Below are 16,531 nucleotides of genomic sequence, written 5' to 3'. Positions count from 1 at the left end.
TAAATTACTTTAAGATGCAATCAACACTGCCTCAGTGACAACCCCTCAAGCATATTAACCCTTTAAGGTGTAAGATCACAAATGTGTGAATAGAAATATGTTCTTAAGTGAACATTCTAATGGTGATGTAACAATCACTACTGGTAACTGAAAGCAATGGAGTTCTAGAACACTGGTTTCAAATAAAAAAAAACATTCCAAAATAACCTACTCTTCAAAGGGTTCACCAACGGATCCAATAGGCATGTTGAAAAACGGGAACAGTACATATCACGTACTTCCTGTTTTTGATGGGTAACAAATCATATATCAGTGGTCTTAGAAATGTGTTTTCCCAGCTTCCCCCTGTTAAAATCTTACCTTCCCCCACCCAACGAAAACAAGCGCAGAAAGTACACGCAGCACTAATGAGATAAAAATAGCACAGCATAATAACTGGCAGAACATTATAAAAATACAAACACATTAAATGAGCTCTCATGCTAATTACTCCTCATAGCAAAACAAACACACCACCCGACCCAACAACAACTGCATACTCACAAACACAAAACATTTTTACTTTAAAAAAATCTATTTTAATTATTTTATGCAGCTATAGTTTGACCTTTAATTACAGCAGTAGGTATCCTGCTAACAGCAGATCTAAAGAACTATTTTCTGTTCTGCAAGAATATGAATCATTCAATTACGGTGATGGTTATATTCTTTTTTTTATTTTAAAAAGAGGAATTGGAAACCTTAAAAAAAGATGCACTACGGTGCCTAGGGTTTTTGGTTCAAGGTTCACAAGATGGCATCCAATTGTTTACTGAATACAGGTTTCGTTTCATCAAATCTAACCACAGCTTCGGGGGTTTTGACCTTCGTCGTGTCCACACTAGCATCGCTACTTCCTGTTCCTGCACACGAGGCACTTTGCGGGCCACCCGTACTTGTGGGCCAGGGGAGGGGGCCACGTGATGTTTCAGGAGCCGATGCCTTCGTGCCGAGAGCGGCGGGGGGGGGGTGACCAGCTGACTGTGAACGCACACCCCTCCGTCTAAACCCTCGCAGGAAATAAAGGGCCGAATTTATACATCAAGCACAACTTAAACGGCTGAAAGAACCGCGGCGATAAGCAGACCTGGCTGCACAGCCTCTCGCATCCTCCCTTTCATCAAAACCCAATTTCAAAGCCCATTACAGCCCCAATATTGTAAAATGAATAATACATTCAGTCCCAGAGAACCTCACATGAACATAAAAGCAAAAAAAGAAGGAAAAAAAAAAGCTAAATCACCTGCCTTTAGTTAGCAAGCATGACCTGAAATTTTCAGAAAGCCAGCTTGCTCAGGGCTCTACAGCGCATCCGTTTTAAGAGCATTTGCTCCTGACATTTGATGTGCTCTATCTGTAAGAATAATTTAGGAGCACCTGTACTAATCGGGATACATTAGCACGCTCCTGAATCTCTCAACTGAAGAGCACGTGTGCTCCGTGGAAAAGATGTACGCGTACAGCTCTGCTACTGCAAGCCGAAGAAGACGCATCTGTTTTCACAAGGACCATTTTGAAAAGATTCACGGAAAACTAACTTCTGAACAATAACTGTGAACACAATTTTTAGAGCAATTATGTAGATTATCTTCCTTGCACTGTACCTTCAGGGATTATGAGTACAGCATAACCTGTGTTCATAGTACTGGCACTGTGAACACAGCTGCCGCTGTTGCTGGTGAAGGGGTTTAAGATCCCAGCATGCACTGCACACCCCACAGTTTGAAGACTCTGATGTGTAAGAGCTTCTTAAGATGCATAACTTCTGGTGTGCAGCGGATACCGCTGCATGAAAATCATTGGAGCAGGGTTGCTAGGGGGAAGGAAAGGGGCTTTTTTTCCAAAGGAGGGGAGGGATTAGTGATGGAGCTGCAGCACTCTCACATCGTTTCACAGCTCCTTCTCCGAGTTCAGTGTGACGAGGCTAAACAGATGTCTGCTAATGCCTCACAAGATCCCTCTCATGCTCACACGCTGCTTCACTTTCAGTCCTCTCTCTCTCTCTAACACTCTCATACTCTCACCCTCTTTCTCTCAACCTCTCACCCTCTCTCTCACCCTTGGAACACAAAGACCCCCCCACCCCCCACTACAGCAGGTATTGTGAAAATCCATCTTTAAAACAAGACTGAAGACTGTTTTATTAGGGAGAAGATTGCAGTGACAATGATAACAAGCGTAATTCCTCAATCCCACCCCCTTACACACACGCACGGGCGGGCAGGCGGGCACACACACACACACGCACACACGCACACACACACGCCCTCCCCCCAGCAGTGTGCGGTGGGAAGCCTGGCGTGCAGCTCGTCTGTCTGTGCACGTGAGCGGGAGGGAGACGCAGATGTGGAGCGGGGGGATTAGAGGGGGATGTGATCAGGGAGCTCAGCTGCCTGTCAGGCTCTGGGTGCCTGGTCACCCAGCCTCCCCTCACCTCCCTGCGCCTCCCCCCGCCCTCCCTCCCCTCCCCAGCCTGCCTGCCCACCCATCTGCACTCAGCAAGCACAAACCTGCCTTTCCCCCACCTCTCCATTCAGCAGCCCCTCACCGGGCACCGCTGACCTGACGGCCAGGCAGGGGGGCTATCAACTGTCAATAAAATAGTGAAACAAACAAAAACCAATCAGAAAAATCACCATTCAAATTCAGGATGTGAAATTAGACACCACTGAAAAGAACCTATTCTTTTTTGCATCTACAATCAAATTCTAATCCTAATTTGAAGATTGGCCATTTGCATTATGCTGCAATAAATCCTTATGCCCCTCTGGGTTTGGTAACGGTTCAAAGTCACTGCAAAATCAGAGTAGGGCATATGCAGTATGCATGTGCAGCTTATGGGTCTGGTCATCATCTAAACCATTTCATATCCCCTGATTGCCAAGCTTGTGAGTTTGGCTAAAATAAAAAAAAACTAAAACACAAGGAATCTGAATGTTTTCCAGATGTGCAGGCTTCAGGCTTTCTATCCACATCAAAACAATCCCGCTTTCAGATTTCGTTACGCTGTGGCTGTAACTGAAGTAATGCCCCAGTGACGACGCGGTCCGTGTCCCTTACGCTGCCTGTGGACGACGGGGGGGGTGGACGACGGGGGGGGGCAGTAATCAGCGGCGTTCTAACACCCCCCCCCTGCCAGGAGGTCCGGGAGTGTTCTACTACCCCTACTACTGAGGAGGCAGCAAAAAGGAGACACAAAATCTCGGTCTACTGAAAATCCAGAAGAATAAATCAGATTGATTTCTTAAACACGTTGGTCCCAGTTGCAGGAGCGATGGAAGAGCATCACAAGGCTGAGAGACGAGTGCGGGAGCAAAAAATAGCCGCGCAGAGTGGATTTCTCCCTGCCGGCGGCACGCGGGCTTCACACAAGGCCTTTTATAAGCGGCGGATCAAAGGCTTCACATTAATAATACACGTGAAACGCTACATGAAACGACGCCCAGAGAAGTCCGCATTTCCAGGTGACTGCATAGTCCTACCTGGAAGGATCCAGGTTTTCTTTTTTTAAAGGAGGGTGTTCACACAAAGAAATCACCCACTGCCAAAAATAAAGCAAATGCATTCAAAACCCCACCCCTCCCCCATCCTCCCCACCCCAGTATTAGTTATTATATTATTAATGAAATTAAAAAAAACAAAATCAGAGCAGCATCTCATCTCTCAGCCCACAAAGGTCTGTCTGAAGATCTCTAGTGCAGTACACACGTTCCAAAGCCCTGGGCTTCTTCATAGCCAGTGAGTTTAAGGGAGTTTTATATCCACAGACGGTAAATGGGTCCTACAGTAATTCATGTTTTAAAATGGCACAGATGTGAAAAGCAGACAGGTGGACAGGACACCCGGAGCCCTATTTTAAAGAATGCGAATGCTAGCACAGACAGAGAAAAGTCATATCTGAATCAGTACTGACACTCTGGCCATGCAATCGCATGCACTGCATACGGCACACGGTCAAGCTGGGCGGGGTTTATCTCCATATAGAGTTTGAAGGTGTGGCTGACAACTGGCCAATCAAGACGTTTTCCACACTCAAATGAAAAAATGGTGTTGCTTCACAGGTGCTTGTTTTCCTTTGTTCACATAGCAATGCTCTTTCCTCTGCTTATGCTTGGTGCAATACTCAATAACACAGCTTCTGCTAATGAATCCATAATTACTAATAAAAGCCACTCATTATGTTTTATTTATTTTGAAAATGTATGCTGGATTTAATTAATGCAGCTACTCAATAACCTATACGGCCATTTCCTTTTTTTAAATAGTGTTTAGTACTTCTCATCAGGGTTAAGACTGTTTCCTGTTCTTGCGGTCATCTGTAAAATGGCTGTAGAGAGGTCAGTTTGCCATGACATTAAAGGTACAAGTAGACCCAACATAGTCCAAATTCATCTGAACACTGACAGAATAAATGCTTTAGAATCTAGAATTTAGAACCTACCCCCAACTATTGCTGCTTTAGTACACATGCAGGTTTACTTTGAAAACCTGCATTTGAAAAGATACTCCCTTAAATGGGAGGTTTGCACAACTTCTTTCTCTTAATTACCTTCAGTAAATAAATATTCATTATATTCAAGGATTTGAGCTGAATAATGCCTTTGGCAGTTGTAAATGATCAGCCACATCCTAGCAGACTGCTTTCACCCAAACAGACTCAATGGCAGGGAGAGGAGCGTGGAACACAGGTAGCGGCAGAGCTGTGTGTGCGTGCTTCAGCGTGTGTGCCTGTGTGCGTGTGTGTTTGTGTGCGTGTGAGTACGTGTGCGCGCATGTGTGTGTGTGCCTGTGTGTACATGTGCGTGTGTGTGTACGTGTGTGCGTGTATGTGTGTGTGTATATGCGTGTGTGCGCATGTGTGTGTGTGTGTATGAGTGTATGTGCATGTGCGTGTATGCGCGCATGCGCGTGTGTGTGTGTGTGTGTGTGTGTATGAGTGTATGTGCATGTGCGTGTATGCGCGTGTACATGTGAGCGCATGTGTGTGTACGGGCGCGTGCGTGTGTGTGTGCCTGTGAGTGTGTGATGCCAGGGTGAGAAAAACCTCAGCAGATAATGCTTTATTTAGCCGGATGCTTGAGGAAAGGGCAGGCCGGGCTCCCACGCTGGTCTCCCACACGCAGGCCGGGCGCTCTGCCAGGCTGCAGGGAAGCGCCATGCAGCGGGCAGACACCCAGCGCCGCCAGGAACGCCCCGACCAGGAAGGGGCATCAGCCATCTACCATCTCCAATTACCACCCCCCAAACCAGGAAGTGAGCTCTCAACAACACGCATAACCCAGAAAGGACCTTCTACACAGTAACCTTCAGAACCAATTACGGCTGCCCCCAGCTCAGCCAACACTCTCTGTTTCCAAGGCCTAAATTGGCTGTTGATTGACAGGAAATCACAAAACCAGCAGAGACCGTGGCCCTCCCTCCAGGACCTGCAGTTTGAGGTCCCTGCTGTAGACTGTCAGGCAGAAAAACTGTCCTCTTCTAATTGCACAACCGTTTCCATTTCCATTCCCTTCTAACAGTCCGATATCAAGTTATCAGTACATACATATGGTCAAAATAAATCATAGCAAACACAATAATGGAAAGTGCGGGCTGCCGGACAGTTGGTGAAACTGTTAACCAAAGGGCCCCCCCCCCCCCAGGCCTTGCTTTGCTGTGATGAGCAGGAGCCCGCAGCTGCGACAGCTGCGCACAGAGTGCAGCACCTCAAAGCAGCGACTGCGCAGCTCAGCTGATGATAAGAACTGCCAACAGGGCAGTGCCTGTGCTAGTCCGCACTGAGGCTGACAAACACATATTGACTTTAAACTTTATGAGAAAAAAAAATATGGGGAAAATTTTTTATATAAAAAAAACTGCGTAATCCTCCATATACAGAATATAAGAAGCCCATTCAAAAACGCTGCGCCCTTTAAACAGAGAAAAGCACCAAATCCACCTGATATGAACAGAATGGCATCAACCCAGCTGGCCTACTTAAGTAACTCCCCCCCCAACGTCAATTACGAGAGACGCTTTACTCTGACATATTAGCCCTGCTCTGACAAAGAAGAGAACTCCTGGCAGCATGAAAGAGGGACAGGTAACTTCATATCATCATCACATTAAAATCCCCCGAGCCGGCAGTGCTTAGTTCTGTAATGACCTGGGTCCACACTTCAGGCAGCTGTAATTACTGCTGACAAATATAAACCTATTAGAAACCATTAGAGAGCGCTGGCAAATGTGAAAGGGAATTACAGTCGGCATAAGACCTGGCGACGGGCATTCAGAGGCCGGTCTGTGCTTTTCAGGACCATTCTTTCCGTGACACCGACCAAAATTACACTTACAAGTTTTCTGGAGAGGATTATGAGATACAACCCTGGCTTTCTCACTGAGCTGCTCTGCTAATGTGTGAAGGTGTTCCAACACTGGGATTTGTACTTGTTCCAGTACCTGTGTTCTTGCCACACACTAGATGCCGTTCAGTCGTGTGTAATATCTGGAAATCCTTTCAAACACTACGGCAGCCAAGGCCGTCAAGCATAAAACAGACCAACTACTCTGCTGCTTTGAAATATACGGAGTTGCCCATTGGTGATTTTTCCCTTAAATGTGTGTACTCAATACCCACATTTAGAAAAGCTGCATCGCAAAAAAATAAATAAAACTAGTAAACAGATCCAAGGTAAAATGTTGGGCACAGTCAAAATAACGTCTCTTTCAATTAACATCATTTGGCTGCCAATTCTGTCCATTTACTTTGTGTAATCCCCTAATGTGGGACCGTTTGCCCTTTGCTAAGACTGAAAAGTGTATGTGAGAAGTCCCTACTCTGTTCACTGCACTGCATCACTTTCCTCATCCTCAACCATAAGTGCATGTACAGCTCTCCTGGTATATTTTTAATGATGTAGGTAGAGAGAGACACGTGATCCACGATGGGGGGCCTGGGGAGCTTCAGAGCTTCACTCAGCCGGTTTAGCAGGGGGCGCAAGCTCTCACTTGAGCTGCACCGCCACTTAGCTCAGAAACGGGTGGTCCTCGCCGGGCTGCACTGAATCTAATGAAATTAGCTCGTCCTAACCCACGCAGACAGATGGAAAAACTATTCCATTGGTTTTTCCTTTATAAAAACCCATTATCCAGTGCCACTAGGCATGGGTGACTTTAATTATGAAATAGTCGGCAGGATATACATTCAAAGGGGTCTTGTTTCCATACTTCAAGCGCCGAAATCCCAAAATGAATAAGGGTTAAACAAGGAGGCATGCACACATAAATGCACATGTAACAGGCCACTATTTCATTTGGGCATTAAAGGGGAAGAAAACTAAATTAAGCAATGTTCACTGGAACTAGAAGACACGGCAGAGTTTCCAAAAAGTTCTGCCTTCGCAATTACTACAGCGATTGTGCTCAGTTCAACTGAAAATTGCTAAAACAAATAAGAGAAATATGAGACCGTGTGAGAAAAACATGGATGATCTGCCAAACACCTTTGTACTTAAGAGCATTGCACGTTAGATGTTGGTAAAAAATTAAGCAACACACCCCATGCTTATTCAGTTGTTTTATATATATATATTTGTGTGTAAAAAAAGGTACATGCATGTGTGACAAAAAGAGGAAGAAGAAAATGCCACAGAATTGCTGGTGTGAACAGTAATTACACACTGAACTCTGCTGAACTCGGCTAGCTTACGCTGGGCTCGGCACTGCTCCCATTTTACAAGCATTTGCTCCCGAAAATTTGTGTGTGCCGTCCGAAAAAATGATTTCGGAGAATATCTACTAATTGGGATGCATTAGTGTGCGCCTAAATTTTCCAACTTAAGAACTGGAAAACATAATAGTGTAGAGCCCTGTTATACAATGGCCCAAGCCGTGCATATTTAAAACAATTCTGCCAATGCATAGATACAATTCTACGTATTAATTATAGAGGCATACAATATTTAATGTCCTTATTAGCCTAACAGGCTACCAAATGTGGTTACATTCAAATATTTATTTAAGTGTTTATGGCGATCTGCATATTATTGTTTTTCAACATAAATGTCAAAACTCATAACTCCAATGGCCTGAATCAATTTTATGAGTATTGCATGCAAAACCATTTTTGGCTACTTGGAAAAAAATGTAGCTGTAATTCCATATGCTGACCAATAGGTCTGCCCTATGTCTTTCCACCTTTCCAATCACAAGCCAGGATGGGTGAAACTCAAAATTCCACAGAACAAACCTTCAATGAGATTCCAGCCCAAGTGCACATCGCTGCCTACAGCACTCGAGGCCCTGAACTGAACCTGTGCAGAAATTCAAGTTAAGTATGTGCATCACAAACCGCAATAGGGCCCTTAACGTTCAAAATGTAGGAACTGTATGTGTCATAGTGCATTGCCCCGTTATGTTGCTAAACAAACGCCTCAGCCTTTTTAAAGGCAAATGACAAAGGTCAGCAATCTGGAAGCAGGAATCAAAAGAGAGCTGTTCTTTAGTTACCATTCTCTGCATTTTCGGTTCATGTTTTTTAGGTTCATGTTTTGTGTGTGGGTGCGTACGCACACCCACACACACACACACACACACACAGACGCCTCAGAAGAACGTCCCTCACACAGTGACAGGAATAGCGCAGCAGTTTCTTTTTACGTTTGGTCGGTGAAAGGCACGGTTTGAAAGCTGCCCGTTATTGATCGTTGAAAGAGGAGAAGGGAGCGAGCGAGGGACGCCGTGCGCGGTGTGTGAGAGAGAGAGGCCCTGGAACCTTGGCGGTGCCCTTGTTGTTGTAAAGCAACACGGCTGGGGTAACCGCGCTGAAACGGTACACCTGCAGTCCCGCGCGTCCCGTCAGCCCGCCCGCCCGCCAAAACTGCTCTTTTCACGCCGCCGACACCCGAGCAGCGTGTTTAATATTTAACTGCCGCTAATGGCCCTGTTCCGTCCGTCTGCGCTCTCACCCGAACGCCACCAATATCCAGCGCTCTGTGAAAGGGACGCCGAACGACACCCAGCACTACGCTAAGGCGAATAAACTTGTTTCAGTTTGCTCTTGCTTTATAATCAATTACACAAATAAAATCTTAACAGCTTTAAGTACCTCCTTCCCTTGCCATTTACTCTACACAGGTCCAGAGAGGACGCCGAAATGACCGATCATCTGGAATTTGACATAAAGTCAGTTTATGTATCTTCTCAACCCCATCTTAACACACCAACAACAGTACGAGTGCTATCTGAAGCCATGTTGACATAAACATAACGGGACATGTATCGTTCACATTAAGCTTTGAAACACACATAATGTTGTGAAATTAAACAGTCACACTTGTATCTGTGAATTGTAATATGTTGGCGCGTGGGTCATTGCTGAGATCCAGGTCTGGGCCCACCGGCTCACAGTCCCTACACTGCGGTGGGAGAGGAAGAGGAAGCCCAAGCCTGACTCTGTCCTCAGCTACCTCACCAGCGCTGACAAACTCAAGCCGCCATGCGCAGATGGCGCCCGGGGCTCACCCGCTAACGTGTAAGCCATCGCCAATTACACAGGTCACAGGCCCCGCCTCCCAGTGCTTGCTCGCCCACTCTCCCCACGAGAGCCTACTCTCCCGCCTGCCAAAACGTACAGCTGACCCCTTTTGGCCTGACAGAAGGGGGCCATGCTCCCATTGCAGTAGGTTTCCCCTTCTTTGACAATTTTTTCTTTTTACCTTTTGCCCTTGAAATGCATTTGGCAGCAATGGGTGAATGGTAGAGAATGGTTTGAACCAATCATTGTGTTTTGTTGTAAAGAGTAAACGCAAAAAATTTTGACTGGTTCGAACAAGTCAGCGATTGACAGCTAACTGTAGCTCCACACAAGTGTCTCCGTACCTCACTCTCCCACCACCACTTATCAGGCAGTGGTATCCAGTGGATGCCCCACTTCCCTCCTCACCTCTAAGCAACTCCAAATCCCCCCCCCCCTAATAAGTCCAAAAAAGAGCTTAACAGCTGGAGCCACCCAAGAGCTAGGCTACATGCTTGTCTTTGATAATGCCCTTGATACAGACACTGCATCCCTGAGAACAGCACCAGGGTGCGTTCTCCAGACTCTCGGCACAGGCTGCAGCAGGCTGACTCACTGCAGACCTGAGACAGAATCTTGGAATGAATAATCGGTTATGCAAGAATCTCGGCCAGATGGCTCCCCCTTCGCTGGATGCAGCATGGAGACGGTCACATGACCCGCTGCTCTGACACGCTTGTTTTGCCGTTCCAGTGTGTTCTTTCGCTTCTAAGGGACAACAGACCGAGAGCACCCACCACCACGTTCGGCAAGCTTCCGCCATTACCGCCGCCGTGGTCTTCTTACTGACGGCAGAGCTGCAAGACTGCAAGGGATTCACTTTTTCATACAAATGTAACCATAATACATCTCAATGAGCTTCTTACCATTAAAATGAGTAAACTGACGGCTACACCCACGTCCTCCCCGACAAGGTTACATGCACTCCGGAGAAATTTCAACATAAAACCATACAATGTCCCAATGGGACATTACTGTCGATGCATCAACCCATTCGCCTTAAGAAAATCACTGTGGTTCTATGATATTATACAGTATTCATCATTATTTGCATGTCTGGTGTGAGCACCGCCCACACAGAGGGATAGCAAGGTCTGCTTCAGAGCTCTGAATCTTACACTAAACGCAGGTCTGAGAACACACAGCAGTAGAAAAATATAGCAAAGCAAAAACAAAAACATATGCTTAATTATAAAAACCTCCAGGCTGGAAAAGCCCTTGTGACTGAGGAGGCTTGAGGCGGCAAGCATCTGTCCTGACACTGCGAGTCTCACATCAATTCACCAGCTGAATCACACAGTCTGAATTACAAAACCCAGGCACTGGACAGATCTGGGTTTCCAAAGTCCACACTGTGTCACCATAGTTCTTGATTTGGTGCACAACGTGGGGCTGGCCATGTTCAATTCCCACCCTGATCTGGAATGGCCGACTGTGAGCAACTGCAGCCGCGCTCGTGCACAAGCCCCATTGGCGATTTGGATTGGGGGTAGACAACCGCAGTTCTCCTCCGAAACACAGTGTTGCCAGTCTGCTTCTTTTCAGACCACAGACTACAGCTAAGCACATGTAGAGTGGAGCCAGAGGAAGACCTCTCGTAAGTCACTTTAACATGCAGCCCACGGGGGCCCGATAGACCAGCAACGAAACGTAGACCCCTAACCGACTGAACCCTTTATGCCCTGACACAATCGCCAACTACGCCTTGCACTGTGGAGCCAACAGCCACAGTCAGCGCTGGCGCGGTCCAGACTCGATCCGAGACCACGGCGCTCAACCACAGTGTGGCGCTTTAACCGATGAGCCACCCAGCAGCCTCATCATCAGTAGTAATTTATATGACTTTGAAAAACACTATCCTACAAAGCAGGCCATTGGACTGGAGAAGAAGTGGCGACTGGCACAAATTCAAATGCACACCAGCCTGAGCTCTCCTGAATGCATGGAGGGTGCTGCAGTGACGGGATGTGCCAAAAATACAGACAACAGTGACACGGAATTCAAATGTTTAATCTACCACTGCTCAGTGACACCTGGGACACAAACTGAATAATGTTATAACCAGCATTCAAATGGAAAGGTTTTTAAAAGGTTAAAACTTGCTCTAAAAAGGACCATTTGCAGCACAGCACAACCATGCATCTATGCAAATCCACTTACTGAATAAAATCTTCAGTTCTGTATCGTGGAAACAGGGAATGGTTAACAAAAGGAATGTGCATGCGTCCAAGTGAAGAGAGTACATACACACTGCATGTAGATTTTTAAAAAAATTTTATGCAATAACACTGGTTAGTTTTATAGAGCAGTATCTGTATAAAACTACGTGAATCTATTTTTGAATTAGCTGTTAAAAAGAATTTTTTTAAACTGAATATAAATAATTAAAACTGAGTTTGTTTACGAGTTTGTTTTCCTTAAAGATTAACCAATTTACTTGTGATCATTTTGCTAAATTATAATACACCACAGCACTTTAAATACCAATCATTAGTATGATTAGTTCTGAATGTCAAGGGCTGTTGATAACTAATTCACTGCAACAGTGGAAAATTAATTGGGCTGTCAAATGAGCGTGATGTATACTGCAGACTGTAGAAACATCCACGTGCCGCTTACGACATACCATCCAACGCATGACTGCGAAAACAGGCTAACACAACGGATTATGTTTTCTGTTATTAGCTGGTGAATATTCATTTCAAGGGACACCTTACTGAATGCAATGCAGCTTATCCCAGAGGGAAAGAGACAGAGAGAGAAAGAGAGAGACAGAAAGAGAGAGACCAGTATGAAATGCAGGGAAAAGGCCTGACTGTTTGGAAAAGTTGTGCCTCTGGTCCACAGCAGTGGCGTCAGGTCCCTGGCTGATACTGATCTACGTAGGCTTTTCCTCTCTCTCTCTCTCTCCCTCCCTCCTCCCTCCCTCCCTCCCTCTCTCCCTCTCACCACATGCCCTCCGTCCTTCCCGCTCGTCAGCGCCACGGGGGCAGCGCTGGCAGGCTTGTGTTTGGGTTAGCGCTGAGCCCGGGTCGAGGGCCAGGGTCCACCGTGAGGAGAGTTCCCTTTTCCGCTCAGCTCCAGTGACGGCGCACGCTTATGGGGAGAGCAGAGCCACGGAGAGCCGGCCCGCCTCTGCCTGCTGGTCTGAGGCCCGCAGCGGCCTCTGTCCAAAAACCACCTCACACCCTCCACTGAGTCCCCCTCACACCCTCCACTGAGTCCCCCTCACACCCTCCACTGAGTCCCCCTCACACCCTCCACTGACTCACCCTCACAACCTCCACTGAGTCCCCCTCACACCCTCCACTGAGTCCCCCTCACACCCTCCACTGAGTCCCCCTCACACCCTCCACTGAGTCCCCCTCACAACCTCCACTGAGTCCCCCTCACAACCTCCACTGAGTCCCCCTCACAACCTCCACTGAGTCCCCTCACAACCTCCACTGAGTCCCCTCACAACCTCCACTGAGTCCCCTCAAAACCTCCACTGAGTCCCCCTCACAACCTCCACTGAGTCACCCTCACACCTCCACTGAGTCCCCTCACAACCTCCACTGACTCCCCCTCACAACCTCCACTGACTCACCCTCACAACCTCCACTGAGTCCCCTCACAACCTCCACTGACTCCCCCTCACAACCTCCACTGAGTCCCCTCACAACCTCCACTGAGTCCCCCTCACAACCTCCACTGATCCCCTCACACCCTCCACTGACTCACCCTCACACCTCCACTGACTCACCCTCACACCCTCCACTGATCACCCTCACAACCTCCACTGAGTCCCCTCACAACCTCCACTGAGTCCCCTCACAACCTCCACTGACTCACCCTCACAACTTCCACTGACTCACCCTCATGGCCTCCACTGACTCCCCTCACACCTCCACTGACTCACCCTCACAACCTCCACTGAGTCCCCTCACACCTCCACTGATCACCCTCACAACCTCCACTGACTCACCCTCACACCTCCACTGAGTCCCCCTCACACCCTCCACTGATCACCCTCAGCCTCCACTGAGTCCCCTCACAACCTCCACTGAGTCCCCTCACACCCTCCACTGAGTCCCCTCACACCTCCACTGACTCACCTCACAACCTCCACTGAGTCCCCTCACACCTCCACTGAGTCCCCTCACACCTCCACTGAGTCCCCCTCACACCCTCCACTGAGTCCCCCTCACACCCTCCACTGACTCACCCTCACAACCTCCACTGACTCACCCTCACACCCTCCACTGACTCACCCTCACACCCTCCACTGAGTCCCCCTCACACCCTCCACTGACTCACCCTCACCACCTCCACTGACTCCCCCTCACACCCTCCACTGACTCACCCTCATGGCCTCCACTGAGTCCCCCTCACAACCTCCACTGACTCACCCTCACAACCTCCACTGAGTCCCCCTCACAACCTCCACTGAGTCCCCCTCACAACCTCCACTGACTCACCCTCACAACCTCCACTGAGTCCCCCTCACACCCTCCACTGAGTCCCCCTCACACCCTCCACTGACTCACCCTCACAACCTCCACTGAGTCCCCCTCACAACCTACACTGAGTCCCCCTCACAACCTCCACTGACTCACCCTCATGGCCTCCACTGACTCACCCTCACAACCTCCACTGACTCACCCTCACAACCTCCACTGAGTCCCCCTCACACCCTCCACTGAGTCCCCCTCACAACCTCCACTGACTCACCCTCACAACCTCCACTGACTCACCCTCATGGCCTCCACTGACTCACCCTCACACCCTCCACTGACTCACCCTCACAACCTCCACTGACTCACCCTCATGGCCTCCACTGACTCACCCTCACAACCTCCACTGACTCACCCTCACAACCTCCACTGAGTCCCCCTCACACCCTCCACTGACTCACCCTCACAACCTCCACTGACTCACCCTCACAACCTCCACTGAGTCCCCCTCACACCCTCCACTGACTCACCCTCACAACCTCCACTGAGTCCCCCTCACAACCTCCACTGACTCACCCTCACACCCTCCACTGACTCACCCTCACAACCTCCACTGAGTCACCCTCACAACCTTCACTGAGTCCCCCTCACAACCTTCACTGAGTCCCCCTCACAACCTCCACTGACTCACCCTCATGGCCTCCACTGACTCACCCTCATGGCCTCCACTGACTCACCCTCATGGCCTCCACTGGCGCACATTTCCAATTTCATTTATTCTTTTTTTAAGCAATGAGATATGTGTGAAAGGCATCGCTCCACTAAGGCTTCAAAAAATCATGAAATGTCATATTCACCCCATATCCCGCCTGACTAACACATCTAAAGCCACTCCATCAGCTCCAGAGCAGAGAAAATAAAGATTCCAGAGCAAATAAAAAGTTCTAATAATAATTTCAAAGAAAACATGCACTTGTGGCAAATCTCAGATGAGTGGAAAGATTCTGGTGGAACAATTTAGTTCCTGACTTATGCTGCATTTACACCATGAACCAATTCCGATATTTTTGCTCACAAATGGCACAGATTGGACACGTACTATGAACGTGTAAACAGGAAAAAGCACATGGAATCGGATATTTTCAGATCCGTTTAGGGCCACAATCATATGTGGAAATGAATCGGATATCTGCCAATGCTACTGTCATCTAAACGCACATCAAAAATTCCCGGGCATTCCGATTCACACGTTTAAAAAATGTTCAATGAGGAGGAAGGCTAAGTCCAGTGGCGAAAACCAAGGTGACATCCTTTTAAGTATGTGGGGCAAAGAGTCGGTATAGGCAAAAATACAGGGGATGCTCGTTGCGGACCAAAGACGCTTCAAAAAGCAACAGCTTGAATTATTATTTGATTTCTCGTTTTGTGTCCATTGTAGTAGGCGATACGGTCATGGTGCCGTGGATGTTTACTTTCATATTGTAACTAAATCCTTGCGTGTGCATGCAGGTTGTTTCTAGTGCAAATCGTTACAGCACAGGTATCGGACATGGGTCACTTTAAAAAGTAGATGTAAACAGGCGGACAATAAAATCTGATAAATGGGAACTGGACCTAAAGACCTGCGGTGTACACGTAGCCTTAGACGCGTTGTGAAAATGAGGAAAATCCGAAAGCGCTGTTCCGCGACTTCATTAGCGCCATAACCCCCCTCCCTCCACCCCAACCCCAATTGTCCTGCTGGTGCCGGGGGAGTGGTTACCTGGTTTGGTTGCTTGGCGGCAGAGCCGTACAGCGAGGTCTTGCCGTGGGAGTCACCGTTCAGCGCCGCGTCCCCAACACTCCCTGATCTCTGCTGAAGGCGCAGCACCTCCCCGTAATCCTCCACATCGAAGTTAGTCTTCCACACCATCACCTGCACACAGAGCCAAGTACTATTCACCATCACCTGCACACAGAGCCAAGTACTATTCACCATCACCTGCACACAGAGCCAAGTACTATTCACCATCACCTGCACACAGAGCCAAGTACTATTTACCATCACCTGCACACAGAGCCAAATACTATTCACCATCACCTGCACATAGAGCCAAATACTATTCACCATCACCTGTACACAGAGCCAAATACTATTCACCATCATCTGCACACAGAGCCAGGTACTATTCACCATCACCTGCGCACAGAGTCAAGTACTATTCACAATCACCTGCACACAGAGCCAAGTACTATTCACCATCATCTGCACACACAGCCAAGTACTATTCACCATCATCTGCACACACAGCCAAGTACTATTCACCATCACCTGCACACAGTCAAATACTATTCACCATCACCTGCACACACAGCCAAATGTCATTCACCATAACCTGCAAACACAGCCAGATACTGTCCATTTACACACACACACACACACACACACACACACACACACACCTAGGTTGCTGCAGTCACAAGCCCAAATACCACACAAATACGCCAAAAAACATTCCCAAAG

At 47.9% G+C, this 16,531-nt stretch overlaps 1 protein-coding gene across 4 annotated transcripts in view; it reads right to left on the bottom strand.

Moving 5' to 3' along the window:
* The window catches only part of poc1a (POC1 centriolar protein A), a 71,685-nt gene that overhangs the window by 20,874 nt on the left and 34,280 nt on the right, over nt 1-16,531 (bottom strand). For all 4 annotated transcript variants that reach the window (XM_064304881.1, XM_064304879.1, XM_064304882.1 and 1 more), the window contains exon 9: nt 15,791-15,943. In XM_064304881.1, coding sequence (XP_064160951.1) covers nt 15,791-15,943 — 153 coding nt within the window. The remainder of the gene's footprint in view (nt 1-15,790; nt 15,944-16,531) is intronic.

The sequence above is a fragment of the Anguilla rostrata genome, chromosome 13 (genome assembly GCF_018555375.3).
Source record: "Anguilla rostrata isolate EN2019 chromosome 13, ASM1855537v3, whole genome shotgun sequence".
NCBI lineage: Eukaryota > Metazoa > Chordata > Actinopteri > Anguilliformes > Anguillidae > Anguilla > Anguilla rostrata.
Note: the sequence above shows the minus strand (reverse complement) of the source record. Positions and strands in the feature narration are given on the sequence as shown.